This window comes from Simochromis diagramma, unplaced genomic scaffold (assembly GCF_900408965.1).
Source record: "Simochromis diagramma unplaced genomic scaffold, fSimDia1.1 OVJJ01000433.1, whole genome shotgun sequence".
NCBI classification, from domain to species: domain Eukaryota; kingdom Metazoa; phylum Chordata; class Actinopteri; order Cichliformes; family Cichlidae; genus Simochromis; species Simochromis diagramma.
The window spans coordinates 154,533-180,083 of record NW_024387031.1 but is presented as its reverse complement, the minus strand read 5'-3'; the positions used below and the strand labels follow the sequence as shown (position 1 = coordinate 180,083).

General features: G+C 42.8%; 4 protein-coding genes and 1 long non-coding RNA gene across 7 annotated transcripts in view; 4 read left to right on the top strand and 1 right to left on the bottom strand.

Annotated features, from left to right (window-relative positions):
- LOC120740733 (NLR family CARD domain-containing protein 3-like) overlaps positions 1–12,353 on the top strand; it is a 35,636-nt gene extending 23,283 nt beyond the window's left edge. Inside the window, exon 9 of the mRNA XM_040043211.1 lies at positions 11,770–12,353. Within this exon, the coding sequence (XP_039899145.1) occupies positions 11,770–12,314 (545 nt within the window). The 3' untranslated portion in view covers positions 12,315–12,353. The remainder of the gene's footprint in view (positions 1–11,769) is intronic.
- Positions 1–25,551, top strand: part of LOC120740573 (NLR family CARD domain-containing protein 3-like) — a 131,227-nt gene that overhangs the window by 66,401 nt on the left and 39,275 nt on the right. The gene's annotated exons all lie outside the window — the stretch shown is intronic.
- LOC120740574 (NACHT, LRR and PYD domains-containing protein 5-like) overlaps positions 1–25,551 on the top strand; it is a 111,665-nt gene that overhangs the window by 66,226 nt on the left and 19,888 nt on the right. The gene's annotated exons all lie outside the window — the stretch shown is intronic.
- Positions 4,281–6,039, top strand: LOC120740582 (tripartite motif-containing protein 16-like). Its single transcript, XM_040043041.1, has one exon. The coding sequence runs from the start codon at positions 4,622–4,624 to the stop codon at positions 5,924–5,926; it is 1,305 nt and encodes a 434-aa protein (XP_039898975.1). The 5' UTR covers positions 4,281–4,621; the 3' UTR covers positions 5,927–6,039.
- On the bottom strand, positions 14,713–24,760 carry LOC120740635. The gene is made up of 3 exons (XR_005697420.1): positions 24,369–24,760; positions 22,311–22,313; positions 14,713–14,723 (listed from the first exon to the last, which is right to left on the bottom strand). It is a non-coding gene; the product is annotated as an uncharacterized LOC120740635 (long non-coding RNA).

Sequence of the window (25,551 nt, the reverse complement as noted above, 5' to 3'; positions counted from 1 at the left end):
AATATTGTGTTTGGCTTAAGGAATAAAAAGTATATTTATTTATTTATTTCTGAATCACCATCATTTCTTGATGTTGCACTCTGAGATTATTTAACATTAAATACTCAAAATAAATCATAGAGTTGATATAAAGCTAAAAATATCTGATCAAATCATCCCATGCAGAAATCTTACAAACTGAATTTATAAGCAACAACAAAAACCTCTCACCAGCTTAACAGATGGATAAAACTAGAGTCCTCACTGCAGGGCCTGGGTCTGATTCTGCCTCCGACCATTTCCTGTCATTTCCCCTCACACTCTCATCACCCTCATGTTTCCTTTCTGTGCTATCTAAAAAGCAAAAATAAACAACATCTCAAAGCTGACTGTTTTCTTAGGAATAAAGAGGCATATTAATTAATTTGTTTAGAAATCAATTTAATTTTTTTTTGCTGTCTCATTTTGACATTATTTTATATAAAATATTGAAAGTAAATGGCACAATTAGCCAAATGGCACAAAATTGAAAATGGATTTAAAGTCTTTCTTTGAACATGAACCCTTTTGTAATCTCTGAAGAGGAAAACATATATCCCTGTTATGTAGCAAGAACAGCAGGCTAAACAGAGATACCCAGAGATATTGTATTCATCTTCCTGATAGACAACAGTAAACCATTTAAAATATAAAATTAAAAATATTTGATCAAATCATTTCATGCAGGAATCTTACAAATTGAAAGCAACAACAACTACAACAACCTCTCACCAGCTTAGGCAAAGGAAGAAATTACAATGAAGGTAAAAATAAATACTTCTGTTGTCTCCTTCCTGGTGGTTTGAGAGTTGTTTTGAACTTCAGTGAAATTTACCAGTTATTAAAGTAAGAAGGAGTCGCTAGAACTCAGTTATGCTCACCTTCACCTTCACTGTCTGCCAGCTTCAAAGAAGCTTGCATAAAGTCTCTGTCTAAGCCGTCATAGTTGGAGGAGGGAGTGGGTTTGACTCACTGTCATTAACTCACTAACTCACTGTCAGACTGAATTGACAGTGTTGTTATAGTTAACCTGGCTGAGCAGATGACCAATGTAGTGAAGGTTATAGTCCTCACTGCAGGGCCTGGGTATGAATCTACCTCAAACCATGTCCTGTGTGTCATTTCCTCTTACACTCCCCACCCTCCTGTCTACTAAACACCACAACATTATTGCCAGCTTGATTATTAAGTACCCATACAACCAGATCCAATTATTTGTTGTGTTTATTTGTTACGTTGAGCTGCAGATGATTCTGCTTGCACCATGTGACAAAACAGCCCAGTATTCAGCCTCATCACCGTCACTGTGTCACAGCCGGAGACCAAACCAGACAAACGGACTCAATTGCAGATACAAACAGAGTCACTGGGAAACATGATAACAAGACGTTATTTACAAACATAGAATCACAGCTATGATGTGACTATGAACTGTGAACCATGATGTACGTGAGATTCTAAGAAGTAGTTTAGCAAACGTGAACTGTACAACAAACATGAAGTACTAGGAAACTATACACATATGAATTCTGTGACGTGGGGAAAAGGGAAGTCAGGCTGAGGGAACGAACCAGGAGACTTTTGAGTCACTGTAACGAGAGGAGGTAAAGTTCAGAAGGTGTTTTTCTGCAGGTCAGGAAAGACCAAATATGGACAAGAACTGTGTTACTTATTGTAGGTGGAGGATTGGCATGAGAGGGGTAAGTGGTCCGAGTGATGGTTCCAGCCGGTGATGATCTGCAGATCATCACCGGCTGGATACCGGTGGTATACCATGTGTATACCACATGTGGTATACACATGTGGTATCCGGTAACTGTGGCAGGGAGGAGAAGTGAGCAGGAGCTGTGGAGGAAGAGCTGCAGAGAAAACTGGCGTCCAAATGAAGGTGAGTATTGTCAGAGTTTGAGCATCGGGATCAGGTGGATGACTACAGGCAGAGAAACACAAGGAGAATATCACTGTGAACAATATCACAAGAACTGTGTCGGCCTACACTAACAGAGGTTAGTTGAAGACCTGGTGACGCTGGTCTTAAGTATTGGCAGCTTAATTGCCAACAGGTGTGGACTGCAGGCTGTAATGCAATGACTCCACCCAGAGGTGGAGCCACCGGTTCTATAGAAAACCTGCACTCAGCCGGACCATGACACACTGATACATCCAACCACTGCAGAGTCATCATAAAACTTCTGAAGATGGCAAACTCAACATGAACAATTTATAAAAGACCCCACAAAGCTGGGTGGGACAGGCCTTGAGGACACAGCACTCATCTGGTCTGGTCCAGCAGATGTTGTAACAGTCACAATGGTGTGGTGTCTCTTTAAGACAACCCAAGTCGAGGGTTAATGTTGTCATCCGTATGCGCCACTGGCTCTCTCTGTGATTGTGTGGACATGTGCTTACACGCTAGTGCATGAGGACGGACAGATTTTATGTTTTACCTCTCCAGACACCTTTCTTTTGCAACGTTATGGGTTGTACGAACACTGTGCGCTATGTTTGTTAAGCTGCAGCCGTTCAACCGGGCTTATATGGTTGATGAAGAGAAGGTATATTAAAGAACACGCTGTGGAATTCCCAATGCCAGTGCGAGTGTGTATTCTTTCGACTATCCTGCTAAGTGTTTTGCCGCCTCCTCTCAACCACTAAACACAAATGGACGTTACAACGTGCTTGATTGGAGTCTTATCCTTTGTCTTTGAATCTGGTCACGAGTGGAAGTGAATGGTGCAGGAGAGGCAGCAATGGTGCAATGTGTCCGTGCTGGGACAATGGAGCTGGTGCAGAAGGTTATGTAGTGAGTGACACACTCAAAAAGCCCACTGGTGTCCTCACCGTGAGGCTCACAGAGTGTCTCCCAGTCTGTCACCTCAAAACAACCCTGTAGTCCCACTAAAGCCTCCTCCGACCACCTACTACTATACTTCTAGTGGTCACAGCTTCCCTCTTCACAATAGGCAAATAGCAGGGGGTGAAACAGGGGTTTATATAAAAGCTAAAATACTAAAGCTACAACCTTTAATGTAAAGCTGCTGCTGAGCAAACATTGCTTATACTCCTACTTTTTCTGTTAACTAGACATAAAAACACTTGAGGTCACCCTCTGATGTATTTACCACCCCGTCGTAGATCAATCACAGTATCCTGAACTCTCATTGGTAGACACTTGAATTGTTGTCATGAAGTTCAGCCTGGATATCTTAAAAAGAAGGAAACTGAACTTCTTTTCAGGCACTTATACTAACATGACCTGGACCCTTTTAGCGCCCTCTGTAGTTGAACTGTGGAAGTGAAACAGAGCCACAGCCTGCACACACACAGTTTAAATAACCGTAGATTACAATATGATGAGAAATGAGGGCTGAAATGTGAGGAGGTTTTAGACTGTGCAGACTTATGGACGTATCATAGATTTGTATTAAATGTGGTTTGTGAAAAGTTCATTACTGCTTTGTAGATTTGCCCTCATTAACATACTGTCTGACCTGCTGACTTACACAGGTCAGCTTCACTGTTTGATTCTGACAGCTGAGCTGACACAGGCTCTGTGATCTGCTGTAGTTTGTTAGAAATACTTTGACTCACAGAAAAAGCTGCTCAGCTCTTGTTCTGGACACATTTGGGAGAGAACCTGCCTCTGTGTGTAACTGCTCTTGATGATAAAAGTGCAGATGCTGATTCTTGCTGTGACTGTTGATCCAACTGGAAGTTCTGTGGTTACAGGTCCAGCTTCCTCCTGTGAAACCTGTACTAGTGAGCTGCTGCTACAGACCACCAAGTTCTAATATCCAGTATCTCCAGGTCACAAAGCTGCAGTCAGTCACTGGAGACCTTAATATTGACTGGTTCTCACATACCTGTATTTAGCCACGTCCCTGCTCAAGATGATTTTGTGTGATCAACTCGACCGTAATAACAGAAAAATACTTTTAAAGAAGGTTCAGAGTTTCTTTTTATTCCTGTCAAACATTTATCACATTTTTGTGGAGCTGAATGTGTTTGAAAACTCTTTAATTTGTTTACTGCCTCATATACCAACTACTACACCTGCTGCACCCTCTCACCTCTGATGGTGTTTGAAGAAGAGAAAAAACTGAAATGAACATAAACTTAAATGCAACATAAGCATCATGTCAGTGGCTGCCTTATCTGTATGTTTAGGATCATTATCCTCCTGCATTGACTGAAACTGAAGGACTGTTTGTTAACTTCAGTGAGAACTCGGACATTTCTAAACTGAAGTTTATTTATATAGAAGAAAGTGTTAACAAGCTTAAAAGTTGATGTGAGCAGTAAATAAAATGGTTAAACACACAGTATCGCTCTCTAACTGCTCCTCTTCCTGGAGTGAAGCACAGCCTGATAACCCTCCCTCTTCTTCCTGCTCTTAAACACAGCACCTCCTCTCTGTCCACGTGTTTCCTCGTTCCCTCCCCTTCAGATCTGCACTTTGAAGATGGGTGTAACCAACATGTGGTGACGTGTAAGAGCTGACAGGCTCCATTCACTGCAGAAACATGTTGTTGAGATCAGAGCTCAGACTAGTTTCAGTTATAAGGAAGAGAAACTCACACAGTCACTGACACTGAGAGGAGAAATGGCACAGAAAGGAGTTCAGCTGGACCGAGAAACCTTCTCTTGTTCCATCTGTTTGGATCTACTGAAGGATCCGGTGACTACAGCCTGTGGACACAGCTACTGCAGGAACTGTATTAAAGGTTTCTGGGATGAAGAGGACAGGAAGGGAATCCACAGCTGCCCTCAGTGCAGGAAGACTTTCATACCGAGGCCTGTCCTGGAGAAAAACACCATGTTGGCAGCTTTAGTGGAGCAGCTGAAGAAGACTGGACTCCAAGCTGCTCCAGCTGATCACTGCTATGCTGGACCTGAAGATGTGGCCTGTGATGTCTGCACTGGAAGGAAGCTGAAAGCCATCAAGTCCTGTTTAGTCTGTCTGGCCTCTTACTGTGAGAAACACCTCCAACCTCACTATGAATCTCAAACTTTTAAAAAGCATACGCTGGTTAAAACTTCTGTGAAGCTCCAGGAGAACATCTGCTCTCGTCATGATGAGGTGATGAAGATTTTCTGTCGTACTGATCAGCAGAGTATCTGTTATCTCTGCACAGTGGATGAACATAAAGGCCATGAAACAGTCCCAGCTGCAGCAGAAAGGACTGAGAAGCAGAAGGAGCTCGAGGTGAGACGACTAAACATCCAGCAGAGAATCCAGGAGCGAGAGAAAGATGTGAAGCTGCTTCAACAGGAGGTGGAGGCCATCAATGGCTCTGCTGATAAAGCAGTGGAGGACAGTGAGAAGATGTTCACTGAGCTGATCCGTCTCCTCCAGAAAAGAAGCTCTGATGTGAAGCAGCAGGTCAGATCCCAGCAGGAAACTGAAGTGAGTCGAGTCAAAGAGCTTCAGGAGAAGCTGGAGCAGGAGATCGCTGAGCTGAAGAGGAAAGACGGTGAGCTGGAGCAGCTCTCACACACAGAGGATCACAACCAGTTTCTACACAACTACCCCTCACTGTCAGCACTCAGTGAGTCTACACACTCATCCAGCATCAATATTCATCCTCTGAACTACTTTGAGGATGTGACAGCAGCTGTGTCAAAGACCAGAGATAAACTACAGGACATTCTGAGAGAGGAATGGACAAACATCTCACTGACAGTCACTGAAGTGGATGTGTTACTGTCACCACCAGAGCCAAAGACCAGAGCTGGATTCTTAAAATATTCACATGAAATCACACTGGATCCAAACACAGCAAACACACATCTGTTATTATCTGAGGGGAACAGAAAAGTAACATTAATGAAACAACAACAGTCTTATTCTGATCATCCAGACAGATTCACTGTATGGTGTCAGGTCCTGAGTAGAGAGAGAGTCTGACTGGACGTTGTTACTGGGAGGTGGAGTGGAGAGAAGGAGCAGTTGTTCGTATAGCAGTCGCATACAAAAATATCAGCAGAGCAGGGTTGGGCAATGAATGTGGATTTGGAAACAATAACAAATCTTGGGCATTATATTGGTACACAAACAGATATACATTTCTTCACAACAAAGTCCAAACTCACCTCTCAGGTCCTCGGTCCTCCAGAGTAGGAGTGTACCTGGATCACAGAGCAGGTATTCTGTCTTTCTACAGCGTCTCTGAAACCATGACTCTCCTCCACAGAGTCCAGACCACATTCACTCAGCCGCTCTATGCTGGACTTTGTGTTTCTGGACTTTGGCTTTTTGATTATGGAGCCACTGCAGAGTTGATTAAAGTCAAATAGAGAAGACAGGTTCATGTTGATCCCTGACCATTATATGTACTTGTGTAGTTTCTAAATGAGGCTTTACATTTTAGAAGCTGAGAAGTTCAGTGGTCCATTGATGTGTGAAAATAATATTGCAGTGATTCAAACTGTACTTACATTTATATACCTTTTTTTTTTTCTTTTTTGCCTGTCCCATTTGGTTCTTTAGCCGTCAGAATTGTTGTCTGAAGACCAACAAGGATACCCAATGTATTTACTTTGCCAAATGGATCATCGTGGCATTGCCGTATTGGTCCATTTGATCGACCTTTGTTTTTATTATTTATTATATTTTATTTTCAGATGTTACAGACGGGACAGACATGAGTGAGGGATAGGAAAGGGAGAAAGAAAGAGGAAGGAAAAGAAAAACAGAAGGGGAGAGGGACAGTGAGAAAGGGGGGGGAGAAAAAAAAATCTCCTGGATCACCTGTTGAGAGAAGAAGAATAAAAAACAAGCAAAAAAACCCAAAACAAAGCAACATACTAAACGCAACACCATCGCATTAATCTAGCTAAGTGTAAACAGCAGTAAATACTAAATATTCAATGTTGTTGTGCAGCACGCAGGACAGACAGCGTACAATGTGCTTTGAAGTAGCAGCCAAGAAAGGTGTAATTTAAGTCTACGAGCAGTGAACACCCGTGTGCATACCTGTGTGGATCAGCGCGCTTGTATTCAAATGGTTTCCACATGTAATGGTCTGCAAGAGGATGTAGCGAGCCATAGCCCCGTCCCCCAGGGCATGAAGCAGGCATGGAGGAGATCCAGGCCCCAGACATCCAGAGGCCTCAGAGTGCGAGAGCCCAAGGAGGACCACCGGAGGGGCATCCGTGCCACCCTCATGGGAAGGGCTGAGGATCCCCAGACAAGGCGTCACCCAGTAGCCACCGAGCAGAAGCCAGAGGGGGCTGCACCGGCATGCCCGCCGGCTCTGCCGGCAGCCAGCTGTGCCAGAGTGAACCGAGCCGCAGGCCCAGAGGCCGGAGGCCCGAGGGCCCCCCGCACCCCGGAGGAGGCCTGACCGAGCAACAGGCGCCAGGCCCCGCCAGATAGCCACCAGGAGTGAGCTGGTACATACCTGAGTGCCCAGCCCCGGACACCAAGAACCACCAATGCACCGACCCCTGAGGGCATCAGTCACCGGCAGGGAGTGTGGTGAGGGGAGATGGGCCTTGGAGGGCCTGGGAGTTCCCAGAGAGGTGGAGTCTAAGACCCGACCTGACATATAGACACAGACAAACAGGCACACACAGACACAAACATGCATTCCCACCCTCATGCACACATACAAACACTCAGCACTCACCCAACGTAAGGATTGACATAAATGGACATGTACACACAATCACACTCCCCAAACATACTCTATACCCCGGGTCCAGGTACCCTCGCCCCCAGAGGGGGAAACAGAACCCAGACCCAAGAGATGTTACCCTTCCCCCCGGGGTGGAGGCAAGCAGACCGTCACAGGCTCCGCAGCAGCAGGGAGGCCAATCGGACAGCCAACATCTCCTCCCAGCCCCCCCCGCCCCAATGGCTAGCAGAGAACGGGGGTGTGTGAAGACCCCATACCTCACTCCTCCCGCTCATGTGTAGTGTTGCTGCGTGTTGTTCTAAAGTGCATTTAAAACAAGGGAGAGCATGGTGCTGGTGCCAGAGAGCAGCAGGTGTTAGCACGGCCCCTCCCGAGAACCCTCAATGTCTACATGGATTTAAAATTGAGAGGTGGGCACCAGCGCCAGAGGTAGGTTTGAGTACACAGTACACAAAAAAAAAAAAAAAAAAAAAAAAAAAAAAAAAAGGTTTGAGTACACAGACCGTCCACTGGACGCCATTAACGTGCCCACCCTCAAAGCCCTATATATATGTGTGTGTTATGAGAGTGTAAGTAATGTGGATGTCTAAGTTGTGAGATAAAATTGAGGCACAGGTGGCCAGAAGGGGACAGAGGGGGGGGAATGTCTCCCCTGCACCCTTGTGACACACCCGCACCCCAAGGCCCTACCTGTGTGGGGTGTGGTGGAGCTGGAAGAGGGAGGTAGCCGGGGATGGGGAGGAAAAGGAGGGAGGGGAGTATGCCCCTCCCTAGGGCCAGCTCCCCCGCTGACCCCAGTAGACACCCCCGTCCTCTGGTACCCACCAAGGCAAGGGAGCCCAGGTCCATCCAGACCGGGGCCTACGGTAGCACTGCCAAGCCCCACAGGACCCGAGGCAGCCCACCCTACCCCACCGCAGAGGAAACTGTACCCACCCCAACATTAAATCGTCTCCCAGACTACACAAGACAACAGACACCCAGGTTAAGTTTATTCTCCACCTCTCCTATGTCTCTCCCCCACCTGCAGAGTGGACTCCTGCAAGGATGGAACAACCTCCCCGCCAGTTGAAGAGCCCCCCAGTTAGGCCGATGCACAAGAGGCCCCCTGCGCCAGGGCTGAGCCCCCGTGCACCCACCCGCCCACAACCTCGGTGACACACCGACGAGGACCGAAGCCCCCAAGGCCCAGCCAGAGCCCCAGCACGGAGGTGAGGCACCCCCGAACCCCAAACCCCCACATCTGCCCCGGATCCACTCAGGGGCAGCCAGGCCACCAGGCCAGTAACCTACGTCCACCAGTACAGACCATCCTCCAGCCCCGCTGCACGCAGCCACGAGGAGAACAACCTCTAAGAGCGACCAGAGCCACTAACCAGGTTATGAACACTACCCCCGGGTTAAGCCCTCCAGGGATAACGTCTCTAGGGGTCCTCCAGGCGCCCTAAGCCCGTCCCAACTCCATATCAACCACAGTAGCTAAGGCAGGACCAAACCACGACACCCTACCCCCGCTAGGTGATGGAGCCGATTAAAGGAGCCCAGAGGGATTGATCTAATGTGGTGGCAGAGGCTATATCGAGACTAATGTGATCTATTAGAAGGTTTCTATATTGGCTAGAATTAAGATTATTTTTATTTTTCCAGTTCATGAGGACCGTTTTCTTGGCGATGCATAGGGCAGTAAAAACTATGTGGACTGTATTAGTTTCTGTAGTGACCTCATCCAATTTTCCCAACAAGCATACTAAAGGGGAGGTTGGAATTTTACATTTCAGACACTTTGATAAGTCTTCACATATCTCGTGCCAAAACTTCTGCACTGGTGGACAGAACCAAAGAGCGTGGATGTAATTGTCTGGTGTATTGCCTTGATAGTGTGAGCAGTTGTTGGAAGATGTAAAGCCCATCTTGAACATCCGATGACCTGTATAGTGCACTCTATGTAGTATTTTGTATTGTATTAATTGCAGACTGGGATTTTTAATCAATTTAAAGGTTTTTAAGCATACCTGAGACCAGAAGTTTTGGTCTAAGCTGACTGATAAATCTGCTTCCCACTTTGCAATAGGAAGGGATATTGATTCATCTAATTTAGAAAGTGTTCTGTATATTTTAGATAATAATTTGGGGGATTTAAGAGTAAGGAAATGTGCCGCACTTGGTGGTGTTTGTAATTCAACTTGACTGAGGTTAAATTTCTTTTTTACTATGGATTTAATTTGTTGATATTCTAAAAATCTTTTCTTGTTGATCCCATATTGTGCAACTAGTCTGTCAAATGGAATAAATTCTGTTCCCTCTAATATATGTTCTAAGTATTTAATTCCTTTACAACTCCATTTTGGGAAATTAATCATATTATTGTTTTGTAATATGTCAGGGTTGTTCCAGATAGGTGTACGTTTGCATGGGATTAATGAAGACTCCGTTATTTTTAGAAACTCCCACCATGCTGTCAGAGAAAAGCTGATGTTGATACTTTTAAAGCATTCATGTCTTTTGATGTTTGAGCTAATAAATGGTAGGTCTGAAATCTCTAGATCCTTGCATAGTGCCTGTTCAACATCTAGCCAGGGCTCATCTAAGAGGGTATGTTTTAACCATTCTGAGATGAACTGAAGCCTGTTGGCTAAGAAGTATTGACGAAAATTAGGCAGATCTAATCCTCCTCTATCCTTGGTTCTTTGTAGCGTTTTTAAGCTGATACGCGGGGGTTTATCTTTCCAAAGGAATTTGGACATATATGAATCCAGAGATCTGAACCAATCTTGTGATGGTTTGTTAGGGATCATCAAAAATAAGTAATTTATTTTTGGCAAGATCATCATTTTTATAGTGGCGACCCGTCCCTTGAGTGATATGGGTAGAGATTTCCATCTAGTCAGATCGCCTTCTACTTTCTTTAGAAGTGGGATGTGGTTTAATTTAGTTAAGTCTGAAAGCTTAGGAGAAACATTAATACCTAAATATTTAATATTTCCAGATTGTAGTGGGGCAGAGGAAGAATTATGGAAGGAGCAGTTAATGGGAAGAACTGTAGATTTTGGCCAGTTAATTGAATAATCTGAAACTCTTGAAAACCAGTTTATTAGAGTAATTACCTCAGAGAGGTTGGTTTGTGTGTTTTGCAGAAAAAGCAACACATCATCCGCATAGAGACTGATTTTATGTTCTATGTTCTTACATTTTATGCCCTTAATTGTTGTAGCCTGTCTAAATGCTGCTGCTAGAGGTTCGATAAAAATTGCAAAAAGTGAAGGGGAGAGTGGGCATCCCTGTCTGGTGCCCCTCAGGAGACAGAAGCTGGAGGATGTCTGGTCATTTGTTCTGATACGAGCTGTTGGGGAATTGTATAATATTCTTATCCAGTTTATGAAAGAGTTTCCAAAACCAAATTTGTGTAAAGTTGCGAATAAAAATTTCCAGTTAACTCTGTCAAATGCTTTTTCTGCATCTAGAGATAATATTATGGTTTCAATGTTTTTATTGTATGAGTAGTCTATTAAATTAAGTAATCTACGAGTGTTTGTTGAGGAGTGCCTACCTTTTATGAAACCAGTTTGGTCAGGATGAATTAAGAGGGGGGTCATTTTCTCTAATCTCTTTGAGAGAGCTTTGCAGATTATTTTAAGGTCTACATTTAAAAGAGAAATTGGACAATAGCTTGAGGGAAATAAAGGGTCTTTGCCTGGTTTTAGCAGGAGACTAATGTTGGCAGAATTCATATTTGGTGGTAGTCTGCCATTTTCCTCGATTTCCTGCAACATTCCGTGGAATACTGGTGCCAAAATTGTCCAGAATTCTTTGTAGAATTCTGCAGGGAAGCCATCTGGACCTGGAGCCTTATTATTGGGCATACTTATCAGGGCTTCCTGGAGTTCACGTGGCGTCAGTGGCGAATCCAGTGCCATTGCTTGACTGTCTAGTAATTTTGGAAGAGTTACGTTGTCAAGAAACAGTTGTTAAGTTGCACTTGTTAACCTCACTTTCCAGTTTATGAACACTTACTGAGTAATTAAACATCGTCTCTAAAACTACTTACGTGCTGTTCGGCGTCCTGCATTTGAGTCCTGTCACCTTTTGAAGCGGCCTCGGCCGTGACAATTAGATTTCTGTGACCTGACACTGGATCCAAACACAGCACACAGAAACCTCAAACTGTCTGATGGAAACAAGAAGGTGACACACGTGGATGAAGACCAGCTGTATCCTGATCATGATCATAGGTTTGATCACTGGCCTCAGGTGCTGTGTACCAACAGTCTGACTGGTCACTGTTACTGGGAGGTCGAGTGGAGTGGAGAGGTTCATGTTGCAGTAACTCGCGGAGGAATCAAACGGAAAGGCGCTGGTGATGACAGCAGGTTTGGGAGGAGTGACCTGGCGTCCTGGTATCTCTACTGTCATGACTTTACTGGTTACTTTGCTTGTCACAATTACACATCAAGAGCCACCCCTGGCTCCTCCTCCTCTATCTCTGACAGAGTAGGAGTGTATGTGGACTGTCCTGCAGGCACTCTGTCCTTCTACAGTGTCTTCCCAGATGCATTGATCCATCTCTATACATTTGACACTAAACTCACTGAACCTCTGTATGCTGGGTTTAAACTGAACTCACTTGACTCCACTGTAAGTCTCTGTGTTGACAGTTGAATATCTGGTTACAGTTGAAACCAGATATTTACATACACTTTAAAAAACACATAAAAATGTCTTTACTGTCAAACATCCATTCAGATTTTTTGTCTTAGATGAATTAATATTTTTTTGTATTTGTGAAATGTCAGAATAAAAAAAAAGACAAAAAATAAAATAAAAAATCAAAGTCAGTAGTATACATACACTTCCTTACTATCTGGTAGAAACTGTTTCACCGACCAGCTCAATATCCCATTTTGAGGTAAAATATATTCAGTACTAATTGAACTCATATAATGTAATCATTGACTTCAGTGTATAACTTAGTTATTCAGTTTACAACATTGTGTACATCGGTGTTCTCTGTGTGCTGTTAAAGGTTCATCTCTGCACATCCACAGACTTTCCCATTGGTTGTTTTTTTTTTTTTCTGTAATTCTCTCCTTGGGCTGTTTCCTTCTCATCTGTGTTTATGTGTAGATGCCACAACCCATATAGCCTCTCACAATGTCATACAAATGATTATATGCTGTCCTTGTTTCCAAACGAACTGAAATTGTCAGAAACATTTATGATGGGGGAGTTTAAGTTCATTTTAAATGAGTCAAAGAACAGCTCTTTTGTTCAGTATGTTTTGGTCAATAAAAAATTTCATCTCATCTGAATTTTTCCTCACTTGAGATCAGAAGCTCCCACTGTGAGAGAGAATGAACTTTTCAATCAGACGGATTTCACTTTGGCCTTAAAGGTGCCCTCGGTATTTAACTGTTTATAAACTGTCCTCTTTCATGGAAGGACCAAATTCAGCGAGCAACCCAGTGAGCAACTACTGTTTCCTCTGAAGAGACGAAGACATAATTTTGTTCTGCAACTGGAAAAGCATTTATTAAAACATTAATGAGCATTTAGTGCTGGGAAACTTTTCTCTTTGTTTTTCAGCTTCTCCCCTGTTTAGGGAGAGGCTAGAAACCAGAAACCTGCACGTTGTAGCTCACTGCTCTAACCTCTGAACTTTGTCCCACCAAAGTTTTTCATTTTTTTTTTCTTCCTGCATAAACACCATCATGGTTTGAGATTTACTGCCAGATAAGAGCAGATCTTTCTGATCTGTCTTTCCGACATGTTGAGGCACAGTTTAGAGCTGCAGTTCACCTGAGTTATGGGCTCACAGTCCACATACTAACAATCCAACCATCAAAGTAAAGAAAAACAACAACAAAGAAATCAGTGTAAATATATATGTATTTATATGTATATTCTGTACAAATAAAAGTACAATTATTATAAACTGTTTTTTAGTGCCCAAAGCTATTCAAAGAAAACTGCGCCACCTTGTGACAGAAAAAAATGTATCAGGTTCATGAAGGTGTTGAGGTGTCAGAGTCTCAGGATGAAAAGTCCAGAGTGACAAAGACGCCCTCAGAGAAGGACGAATCAGACTTCAACTGTCCAGACTCAGGACTGATGACTCGGGTCTGTACCTGTGTGAGGTCAACACTGATTATGGCTTCAGTGTTGGAACAGGTTGATTCAATGTCACTGGTAAGTTGATTTAGCCAAACTTTAAAAATGAGTTTCATGTTTTAGTCATTAAATATGATTTAAACATTTAGAGCTTATTTTTCATCATTTTGTCATTGCAGACTAATCATGGCAGCAGCTTTCAGGATTGTAAACTCAGCATCACTCGTAAGTTGATTCAGTGAAACTTTAGTGAAATGATTTTTATGAACTTTTGGGATAAAATAAGTTCTTTTTTTTAATTAACAAACCAGCTCATCACCCCTCTACTAGTTATCCAGGATGGTTAATATATGGTTTAAATAAGCTGCTGCCACAAGCTGGATGTTCTTCAGATGGGAAAAGTCAGAGATCAGCTGCAGATTTGGAACACCTTATTTATACATCATCCTCTGAAGTGACTAACTAATCTCTGTGTGTTTTGACTATACATATAATCCAGATATTGTGGGATGACACTTTCATGTTAATCTAACCATCTCACCAAAATGATTATGGCAATTAAAGAAATTCAATTCAATTTAAAATACAGGGAGTGCAGAATTATTAGGCAAGTTGTATTTTTGAGGAATAATTTTATTATTGAACAACAACCATGTTCTCAATGAACCCAAAAAACTCATTAATATCAAAGCTGAATGTTTTTGGAAGTAGTTTTTAGTTTGTTTTTAGTTTTAGCTATTTTAGGGGGATATCTGTGTGTGCAGGTGACTATTACTGTGCATAATTATTAGGCAACTTAACAAAAAACAAATATATACCCATTTCAATTATTTATTTTTACCAGTGAAACCAATATAACATCTCCACATTCACAAATATACATTTCTGACATTCAAAAACAAAACAAAAACAAATCAGCGACCAATATAGCCACCTTTCTTTGCAAGGACACTCAAAAGCCTGCCATCCATGGATTCTGTCAGTGTTCTGATCTGTTCACCATCAACATTGCGTGCAGCAGCAACCACAGCCTCCCAGACACTGTTCAGAGAGGTGTACTGTTTTCCCTCCTTGTAAATCTCACATTTGATGATGGACCACAGGTTCTCAATGGGGTTCAGATCAGGTGAACAAGGTGGCCATGTCATTAGTTTTTCTTCTTTTATACCCTTTCTTGCCAGCCACGCTGTGGAGTACTTGGACGCGTGTGATGGAGCATTGTCCTGCATGAAAATCATGTTTTTCTTGAAGGATGCAGACTTCTTCCTGTACCACTGCTTGAAGAAGGTGTCTTCCAGAAACTGGCAGTAGGACTGGGAGTTGAGCTTGACTCCGTCCTCAACCCGAAAAGGCCCCACAAGCTCATCTTTGATGATACCAGCCCAAACCAGTACTCCACCTCCACCTTGCTGGCGTCTGAGTCGGACTGGAGCTCTCTGCCCTTTACCAATCCAGCCACGGGCCCATCCACCTGGCCCATCAAGACTCACTCTCATTTCATCAGTCCATAAAACCTTAGAAAAACCAGTCTTGAGATATTTCTTGGCCCAGTCTTGACGTTTCAGCTTGTGTGTCTTGTTCAGTGGTGGTCGTCTTTCAGCCTTTCTTACCTTGGCCATGTCTCTGAGTATTGCACACCTTGTGCTTTTGGGCACTCCAGTGATGTTGCAGCTCTGAAATATGGACAAACTGGTGGCAAGTGGCATCTTGGCAGCTGCACACTTGACTCTTCTCAGTTCATGGGCAGTTATTTTGCGCCTTGGTTTTTCCACACGCTTCTTGCGACCCTGTTGACTATTTTAAATAAAATGATTGTTCGATGATCACGCTTCAGAAGCTTTGCAATTTTGAGACTGCTGCATCCCTCTGCAAGATATCTCACTATTTTTGACTTTTCTGAGCCTGTCAAGTCCTTCTTTTGACCCATTTTGCCAAAGGAAAGGACGTTGCCTAATAATTATGCACACCTGATATATGGTGTTGATGTCATTAGACCACACCCCTTCTCATTACAGGGATGCACATCACCTAATATGCTTAATTGGTAGTAGGCTTTCGAGCCTATACAGCTTGGAGTAGGACAACATGCATGAAGAGGATGATGTGGACAAAATACTCATTTGCCTAATAATTCTGCACTCCCTGTATTTAGCACTAAACCAGAACAGCAGTCACCTCAAGCTGCTTTATATTGAAAGATAAAGACCCTGCAGTGTTACAGATAACCCCAACAATCAGATGATATTCAGTGGGAAGAAAACACAGCACAGCAAGAAGGTCTTGAGTTCAATTCCACCATCACCAGGGTCTTTCTGTGTGGAATTTCCATGTTCTCCCTTTGTTTGCGTATGCTCTCCCCGGATACTCCGGCTTCCTCCCACAGTCCAAAGACATGCAGTTAGTGGGGATTAGGTTAATTGATCAATCTAAATTGCCCATGAATGCAGGAGTGAATGTGAGTGTGAATGGTTGTCTGTCTCTGTGTGTTAGCCCTGCGACAGACTGGTGACCTGTCCAGGGTGTACTCCGCTTCTTGCCCTATGAGATTTGGGATACGTGACCCTGAAAAGGATAAGCGGAAGTGAATGGATAGATGGAGAAACCTCCAGCAGTCAAATCTCCTGTGAGTGGTTCTGGTGAGGGCAGGAAGACAAGACAAAAGACAAGCTCTCTCTCTCTATATATATATATATATATATATATACAGTATATATATATATATATACACACACTTCAGCATTTTTGATGTGATTCATCTGCTGCTTCCAATTCTAAATGACTTCCTGTTTATATGAAAATTAGATTTATTTTTGTGTCAGTCTTTTTTTTTTTTATCAAAGACAGTCTTCAACAGTTTTTTAGTGAAAAATAAATAAATGGTAAATGGTAAATGGCCTGTATTTATATAGCGCTTTACTAGTCCCTAAGGACCCCAAAGCGCTTTACATATCCAGTCATCCACCCATTCACGCACACATTCACACACTGGTGATGGCAAGCTACATTGTAGCCACAGCCACCCACAAATAAAACAAACTTTGGCATCACTTTTTTTAAAGAACACATAAATACAGAAATTAGAATAGACGAGTGACACAAAGCATCTTTTTATGTTTTCACCCTGAAAGACGTGTTGTCCTAGCTCTCTGTGATTAAAGATCACATCCACATCCACATTAAGGGGACGGCTGTGGAGCGTGTGAGCAGCTTCAAGTTCCTGGGAGTCCACATCTCCGAGGATCTCACCTGGACGACCAACTGCTCCAAGCTGGTCAAGAAGGCTCACCAGCGCCTCTTCTTCTTGAGGACTCTGAGGAAGAACCACCTGTCCTCAGACATCCTGGTGAACTTCTATCGTTGCACCATCGAGAGCATCCTGACCAACTGTATAACAGTCTGGTACGGGAACTGCTCTGCCTCGGACCGGAAGGCGTTGCAGAGGGTCGTGAAAACTGCCCAGCGCATCGCCGGAGCACCACTTCCTGCCATAAAAGACATCTACAGGAAGCGGTGTCTGAAAAGGGCTGGGAAAAATCCCCAGTCACCCATCACATGGACTCTTCACCCTCCTGCCCTCTTGGAGGCGCCACAGGAGCCTCCGGACTAAGACCACCAGGTACTGGAACAGCTTCTTCCCCACAGCTGTCAGACTCCTGAACTCTGCCTCCTGACATCTGATCCACGTTAAACTCATGGACTGAACATACACACCCACCCACAATGGACAACTGTACCCTCAAACACACAATAATAACATGGACTGAACCACCACTCACAACCACTAGCACTTTATATAGCCTCTGTAGAAACTATCTACACCCTCACTTATCTTAACTGCACTACTGTATAGCTCTGTGTAAATAATCATTCTGTACATTCGATAATCTTTAATCCTACAACTGTTTACAACTTGCATAGTTCCCATTTCTGTATAGCTGCATATCTCAGATTTCTGTAAAGTTATTTATTTCATATTCTGTATAGTTTTTCATATTTATATCCTGTTCATAGCCTGTACATAGCTTGTACTCACTACAGCCTGTACATACTTATAGTTATAGAATATTCACAACATACTTCATACCGTGTACATTATAACATACCATAATAGACCCATTTCTGTAATATACTTACATATCTATACTATTGCTAATATATATTGTAATATATCTATATCACTAAAGCACTTCTGGATGGATGCAAACTGCATTTCGTTGCCCTGTACCTGTGCATTTGCAATGACAATAAAGTTGAATTCTATTCTATTCTATTCTATTCTATTAAAGACGTCGCTCTCTTTATGGTAAACATCCATGGACACAGTAATGAGACCAGTGCACGTACTGAGCAAATGGAGAAGAAAAATCTTAATAAAAATAATATATTTTTAATTTTAGATCAGTATATGTGACAATAATGATCATAGTGTATGCATGTGTGTATGTCTGTATCTGCTCCTTAACAGGCGCAATCTTGACAAAACTTACACAACCATCATCAAATATAAAATGCTAACATCTACATCTAATTATCCCTCCAACCCCTCTCATGCTATGTTATTGTTTTTTATATGCACAATCTGATGTTCCTGAGTTAGTGTTGACACCATCATAATTAACATTACTGCAGGTAAAAAAATTGCAAGTGACCAGTGATGTTGGAACAGGAAGGGGAGCAGGAAATTGCCAAAAATGTCTCAGCGTGCTGAAGCATAAGAGCTCCAGTCATTGGAGCTAAGAGGCTGAGCCCTCCTCCTGCACAACAACCCCACACAGTTTGTCACTCTATGATCCACAAAAACAGAATGAAGCTCCTTCTGACCGTCTTCTCCATCTACACTCTCAAAGCAAAGATTACATCTATAGAGTTCTCTCTCAGCATGAAGGCATACTGCTGCTCACTGATCACTGTCATGGTGAAATCTAACCTGTTTACTATTAGTATATAATTTTAACTTTCTCATACAAAATGTCTGTGAAGGATCTCAGTCATCCAGGTCATCGTAGTGTAAGAAGCTATGAAAGAAAAGTGTCTGGACTTCTTTATGTTGCTTGAGAGACCTGCACAGAGACCTGCCATCTTCATAATTTTTCTGCCGACTCTGCGGTGGTTGGATCAGCAGGGATGATGAGACAGATTAACAGGCTGTGGTAGACTCCTTTGTCACGTGGTGTGAGCAGAATCATCTGCAGCTCAACGTGACAAAGACCAAGGAATTGATAGTAGACTTCAGGACCCTCTACAGTTCGCATACCGCCACAACAGGTCCACTGATGATGCCATAGCCTTGACACTACACACTGCCCTGTCACACCTGGAGAAGAGAGACACGTATGTGAGAATGCTGTTTGTAGATTACAGCTCAGCATTCAATACCATCGTTCCCTCGAAGCTGGACAGGAAACTGCAGGATCTAGGACTGAGCAGCTCCCTCTGCAGCTGGATCCTTAGCTTCCTGTCTGACAGACGCCAAGTGGTCAGACTGGGCAGCATCACCTCATCCCCCATCACACTGAACACTGGTGCTCCACAGGGGTGTGTACTGAGCCCTCTCCTGTACTCACTCTACACCTACGACTGCACAGCCACTAACAACTCCAACATCATTGTGAAGTTTGCGGACGACACTACAGTGGTGGGTCTTATCACCAATGGTGATGAGACGGCTTACAGGGAGGAGGTCAGCGCCCTGACCCACTGGTGTCAAGACAACCATCTCACCCTCAACGTCGCAAAGACAAAGGAGTTGATAGTGGACTTCCGGAGGTGCAGAGAAGTACACACCCCCATCACCATCAACGGCGCTGCTGTGGAGAGAGTGAGCAGCTTCCGGTTCCTTGGTGTACATCTGGCTGAGGATCTTACGTGGTCAGTACACACAAACAAAACAGTGAAGAAGGCGCAGCAGCGCCTCTTCTTTCTCAGGAGACTGAAAAGATTCGGCATGAGCCCCCGCATCCTCAGGACCTTCTATCACTGTGCCATTGAGAGCATCCTCACTGGATGCATCACCACCTGGTATGGCAACAGCACCGCCTACAACTGCAAAGCTCTCCAGCGAGTAGTGCGGTGCTCTGAACGGATAATTGGAGGTGAGCTTCCCTCCCTCCAAGACATCTACAGGAAGCGGTGCCTGAGGAAAGCTGGGAGGATCATCAAGGACTCCAGTCACCCCAGCCATAAACTGTTCAGACTACTTCCATCAGGAAGGAGGTTCTGCAGCATCCGGTCCCGTACCAGCAGACTGAGAGACAGCTTCTTCCACCAGGCCATCAGACTGCTGAACACATCATAGACACCTCAGCTTCACTACTGGAACTTTAACATTATGCACTCCATACTGTACAGTAATGCCACTGTTTTGCACATGTCTCAACTCTGTATATTTTTATATATTTTATTTATTGTTTACTCTATTTAATTTGTAAAATATGTGCACACACACACACACACACACACACACACACACACACACACACATAGAAAAATATTTAGTATACACATCCAGAAATGCATATACTATTATATATTGTACATATATTTATTAGTTTCAGATGTAGCCATTCTTGTATTTTGCTTGTTTACATTATTGTATTTTGCACAACTCTGTTGCTTGTGAAGCTCGCACACAAGAATTTCACTCACATGTGCTGTACCAATGTACCTGCACATGTGATGTGACAATAAAAGTGATTTGATTTGATTTGATTTGAGGAAGACCAGGAAACACTTGACCCCTGTTTCAATCCAGGGGGTCAGTGTTGACATTGTGGAGGACTATAAATACCTTGGAGTACACATTGACAATAAACTGGACTGGGCTAAAAACACCACAGCACTTTACAGGAAGGGCCAGAGTCGTCTCTATTTTTTGAGGCGACTGAGGTCCTTCAACATCTGCCAGAAAATGCTGAGGATTTTCTATGAGTCTGTTGTGGCCAGTGCGATCCTCTATGCTGTTGCATGCTGGGGGAGCAGGCTGAGGGTCGCAGATGCCAACAGACTCAATAAAAAGATTTGTAAGGGCAGTAATGTTGTGGGGATGGAGCTGGACTCCCTTAAGGTGGTGTCGGAGAGGCGGATGTTGTCCAAGATAAAGACAATGTTGGATAACACCTCCCACCCACTACATGACATGCTGGTCAGTCACAGGAGCACGTTCAGTGAGAGACTGAGATTACTGAAAAGCACCACTGAACAACACAGGAAATCTTTCCTGCCTGTGGCCATCTCCCTGTACAATTCCTCCACTTAACACGCTGTTTACTGCAACAGCTACACCCTTTTTTGGACATGTTCTTCCTTTTTCAGCTATTTATTAATAAGTGACTTTTGTGTATATATATGCCTGTATATATTGTGCTATTCTTACTTAGTGTTTTGTCTGTCTTTGTTACTGTTTGTTTATACTGGAGCACTGTAACCAAAAATAATTTCCCCTAGGGATCAATAAAGTATTCTGATTCTGATTGCTTGATGTTTCACCTCTCATCCAAGAAGCTTCTTCTGTTCTAGGGTCAAATGGTGGAGAGTCCCAGATTTAAGCCCTGTGGGAGTATCCCCCCGAGAGGGACAACGGACCCCGTGATGATCCTCTACCTAATCACATGAGCCAAGGTGTGAAAACGGGTGTAGGTCACAATCAGCCAAGGTTTCGGGTGAGCTCATTGTGAAACCTAGCCCCACCCTATCATATGATTTCCTGAGGTCAAATGGCCCATCCCACAGGGATTATATATCTGGGACTCTCCACCATTTGACCCTAGAACTGAAGAAGCTTCTCAGATGATAGGTGAAACGTCTTCAAGCAACTTAAAGAAGTCCAGGCACTTTTCTTTCCAAGCTCCTTAGACTTTCTCATACAAAATGAGCATCTATGAATATGGGAAAACAATTAACTCTAGGCTTTGCTCAAGGCCATGATACACTTCATTGTCAAGAGGGTACCTACATGATGGTGAGCGTTTAACTTGCAGCCACTAAATCGACTTGCATCCACATAATGGTTACAAAGGAGCTGTTATTATCTTGCCTCTTGGTTAATTCCAGTTCAAAGATGTCCATGGAGTACTGATCTTTTTGCAAAGTTTTTATCATTCAGCAAGTATCAGAAAAGTTTGGTTTTGGTGCTCAGTTTATTTTTCCACAATCATAACATCTGTTTTTAACCTCGCTTCAACAATCTGGCCAAGATTTTATGCCGGCTCCTTTTCCTGACTGACTTCACTGGCTTGTGGTCCCCAATAACTGGGTTATCATCAATGACAAAGACTGGCTTGCTGCTACATCCTACGTGTTAAACAGCTAGAAAGAAACCTATATTAACAACATGTGCTAGACAATGTTCCATAGTTACACCATCACAGACTGCCTCTGCCTACCAAAGGAACTCCCCGTGCCAACCACACACACAATGGTGCAATAATTGGAGATTATGTATCTGAATTTCAGGAGCGGGACCACGCCTCCAAACACGCTCATTCCAGTTGTCATCGATATAGGTTCCCCCAGTTCTGCAAGCTTTTCATTCTCGTTTACATGCCCCACCCTCTCTCTTTGTTTTCAATTCTTTAACTTCTTCACTTCTACTTATTACACAGGGATCTGCCAGGCCCAGGAGCCGTCTCCAGTCCTCTTCGAGGCCTTCCCCAAACCGCAGCTCAATTCATGTCCAAGCATTCACCTTTACCTATTAAAATGTTGTCAAACCTAAAATGAGGACGTGGGCTCAGCTAGTAAATGATGGTTATTAAGATGATGACGATGATGATACTGATCATAATAACTGTGAAGATGAGCTCAGCTATGACCATGGCTTTTTGCTGCTTCTTGATTTTTCCTGAATACTTCTATAAACCAATGGCACAGCATAAAATAACCACCTCAGCAGGACAAGTCTCACCTTTACATCTCTATCTGAAGGTCAAAGGTCACTCTTTCAAGGATCCCAGTGCACACATTTTGGACAGAGAAGACAGGTGGTTTGAAAGAGGAGTAAAATAGGTATCCACGTCCAGTGTGAACGACCACCTTTGAACAGATTTATTTATAGGGGAACAAAGTGTATTTACCAGTTTAATAGAAAAAACAAAGTGATTACATTTTATACCTAGATTTTCCGAGTCCCTACATAACATTCTGCAGCTAACTTTGTGAGACCTGAAACCACCAGGATAGAATTGCAGGTATCTGTTGAGTCTGCGCTTGCAGGCCTCGCTGGTTCAGAGCCTTATCACCTGTGAACAAATCAAGACAAACAGTAATCCATTTTAACTTGCAAGGCAAGCCGATCGGATCAGACTGCAACTCTGCACCACAACTCCGACTCCCAGTGTCCCCTTGCCACCTTTTATTCAGTGACACACAAGCACCACCCACTGTAAAACCCATATGGTGTGATAAAGGTTAAAGCAGTGTGTGTGTGCATGCATGTGCGAGCACGTGTGTGTGCGTGTGTGTGTGTTTGTGTATGTGTGGGGGTGTGTGTGTGTGTGTGTGTTTGTGTGTGTGTGTGTTTGTGTGTGTGTGTGTGTGTGCGTGCATGACTTCCTGGTTACAACCATTTTAACAACATCCCTGGTGATAAAAAGGGTCATGTCCTCATCCTGTATATGGCTTAATCCCTTTAACGGTCCACCATATACAAGCACAAGTGAGGCCATAAATGGCAAGAAGTAAACATCCTTACTAAATAAGGACAGAAAACCTTCACATAGGATGTGCCTGCAGTTAAACACTATAATCTAAAAATAACTATGATCCTCCAGAATTTGACTGGTTCTCATAGCCTTTTTCTACTGAAGAGTTTTAAGACTAAGGTCAACAAAAATCGGGGAATACTGATACAGTCCAACATTTATACTCACATAGTCTTCATAAATGAACAGTTACAGACTGGTACAATTATAATATCACTATATATTATCTCCCTTTTTATAAGGATTAACTGATTTTGCATATATATATGTATACATTCAATTATGCCATTTTATGGAAACTGAAAATTTGAATAATAAAACAAATAGTGAACCAAACTTTGGAGCTGCAGAGCATGTGGTCCCATCATCATCTGCATACAACATGTTAGAGTGAAGAAAGAACCTTTTGTGATCTGCTTTACATCTTTTTTTCACCAGAGAATATATTCACCATCATTCTGCTGTATTAGTCTTATTGGATTTGTCCTCAGCCTTTGACATGGTTGACCATAATATTATATTAACAAGGTTAGAATGCACTGTGAGCATTCGGGGCGAAGCCCTTAATTGGTTCAAATCATACCTTTTGAACAGGTCTTTCTCCGTTACCTTGGGTACTTATTCTTCCTCAACTGCATCCTTATGCTGTGGTGTGCCCCAAGGCTCTGTGCTTGCCCCAATGTTATTCTCATTATATATGCTCCCCCTAGGCTTAATCTTTGAAAAATATAACATTTCTTATCACCTCTATGCCGATGATATACAGATTTATTTTCAATTAGATGATGACGACATTGCTTCTTCGTTGCATTGCTTCCTCGAGTGCATGAGAGAAGTCAGAGAATGGCTTTCAGACAATTCCCTTATCCTGAACAAAAAGAAAATGGAGATTGTGGTGTTTGGCAACCATATCCCTAGGGGCCTATCAGCTGATACCTTTGGTTCCTTTGCCACTTCTTTCTCTGACTCAGTTAGTGACCTAGGGGTTCTGCTGGACAGCTCTTTCAAATTTAACAAACAAGTGTCTTCAGTAATCAAATCTAGCTTCTACCAACTGCGCCTTATTGCTAAGGCTAAGCACTATGTCCCTCATAAAGATCTTGAAAAGCTCATTCATGCTTTTGTGACTTCTAGATTGGATTACTGTAACTCCCTCTACTTTGGTCTTCACTCCGCTCTCCTTCACAGACTTCAGCTTGTCCAGAATGCTGCGGCTCGCCTTCTGACTGGCACTAGAAAGCATGCCTCTATCACCCCAGTTCTTATTGAGTTGCATTGGCTACCCATAAAATATCGCATTGAATTTACAATATTGTTGCTCACTTTTAGAATTATAAATAATTTAGCCCCTCGTTATCTTGTCGATCTTCTTAGTTTATATGTCCCTGGGTGAGCCCTCAGGTCTTCAGCCCAATTACTCCTGGCTCAGCCTAGATCTAGACTTAAATCTAGGGGTGACCGTGCTTTTGCCCTGGTTGCACCGAATCTGTGGAACAACCTTCCTATCGCTATCCGTGCGTCAGACTCCGTTTTATCTTTTAAATCCCGTTTAAAAACTCATTTATTCAACATAGCTTTTCCATCTAGTTAGCGTCCCTGTTTTATATTTGGTTCAATTTCTTATTTATGTACTTTATCTTTTAGCTATATCTGTTCTTAGTAACTTTGTTCTTATATTCCCTTTTATTGTTGTATAATTAGTGCCCTTAACCTGATGACATATGTGGTACTTTGTTAATAGTCTTTTATTTATTGTCTTAATTTTCCTGTTTTTATTGTAAAGCACTTTGGTGTACCACTGGTCTTTTAAATGTGCTATACAAATAAAGTTGTATTGTATTGTATTGTACCATCACATTTCTTTGATGTTTGACCTCATGACTTTTACAACATGGAAGACCACAGATATGCTGTTGTTATTTAGATCACACACTGTGAGGTCAGAAAACCAGGAAACAAAGTCAGACTGCTTCCCAACATCATCATAAAATAAATCAATCAGCTGTTAAGCAGCCAGTGAATCTCTGAACTCATATATAAATGTTTAATGTTTAAACAAACTTTGACTGTTTTACTGATAAAAACGTAAA

Bases quoted from the DNA above. Each gene is read 5' to 3' on its own strand.
- LOC120740582 (XM_040043041.1), top strand. From the start codon at position 4,622: ATGGCACAGAAAGGAGTTCAGCTGGACCGAGAAACCTTCTCTTGTTCC.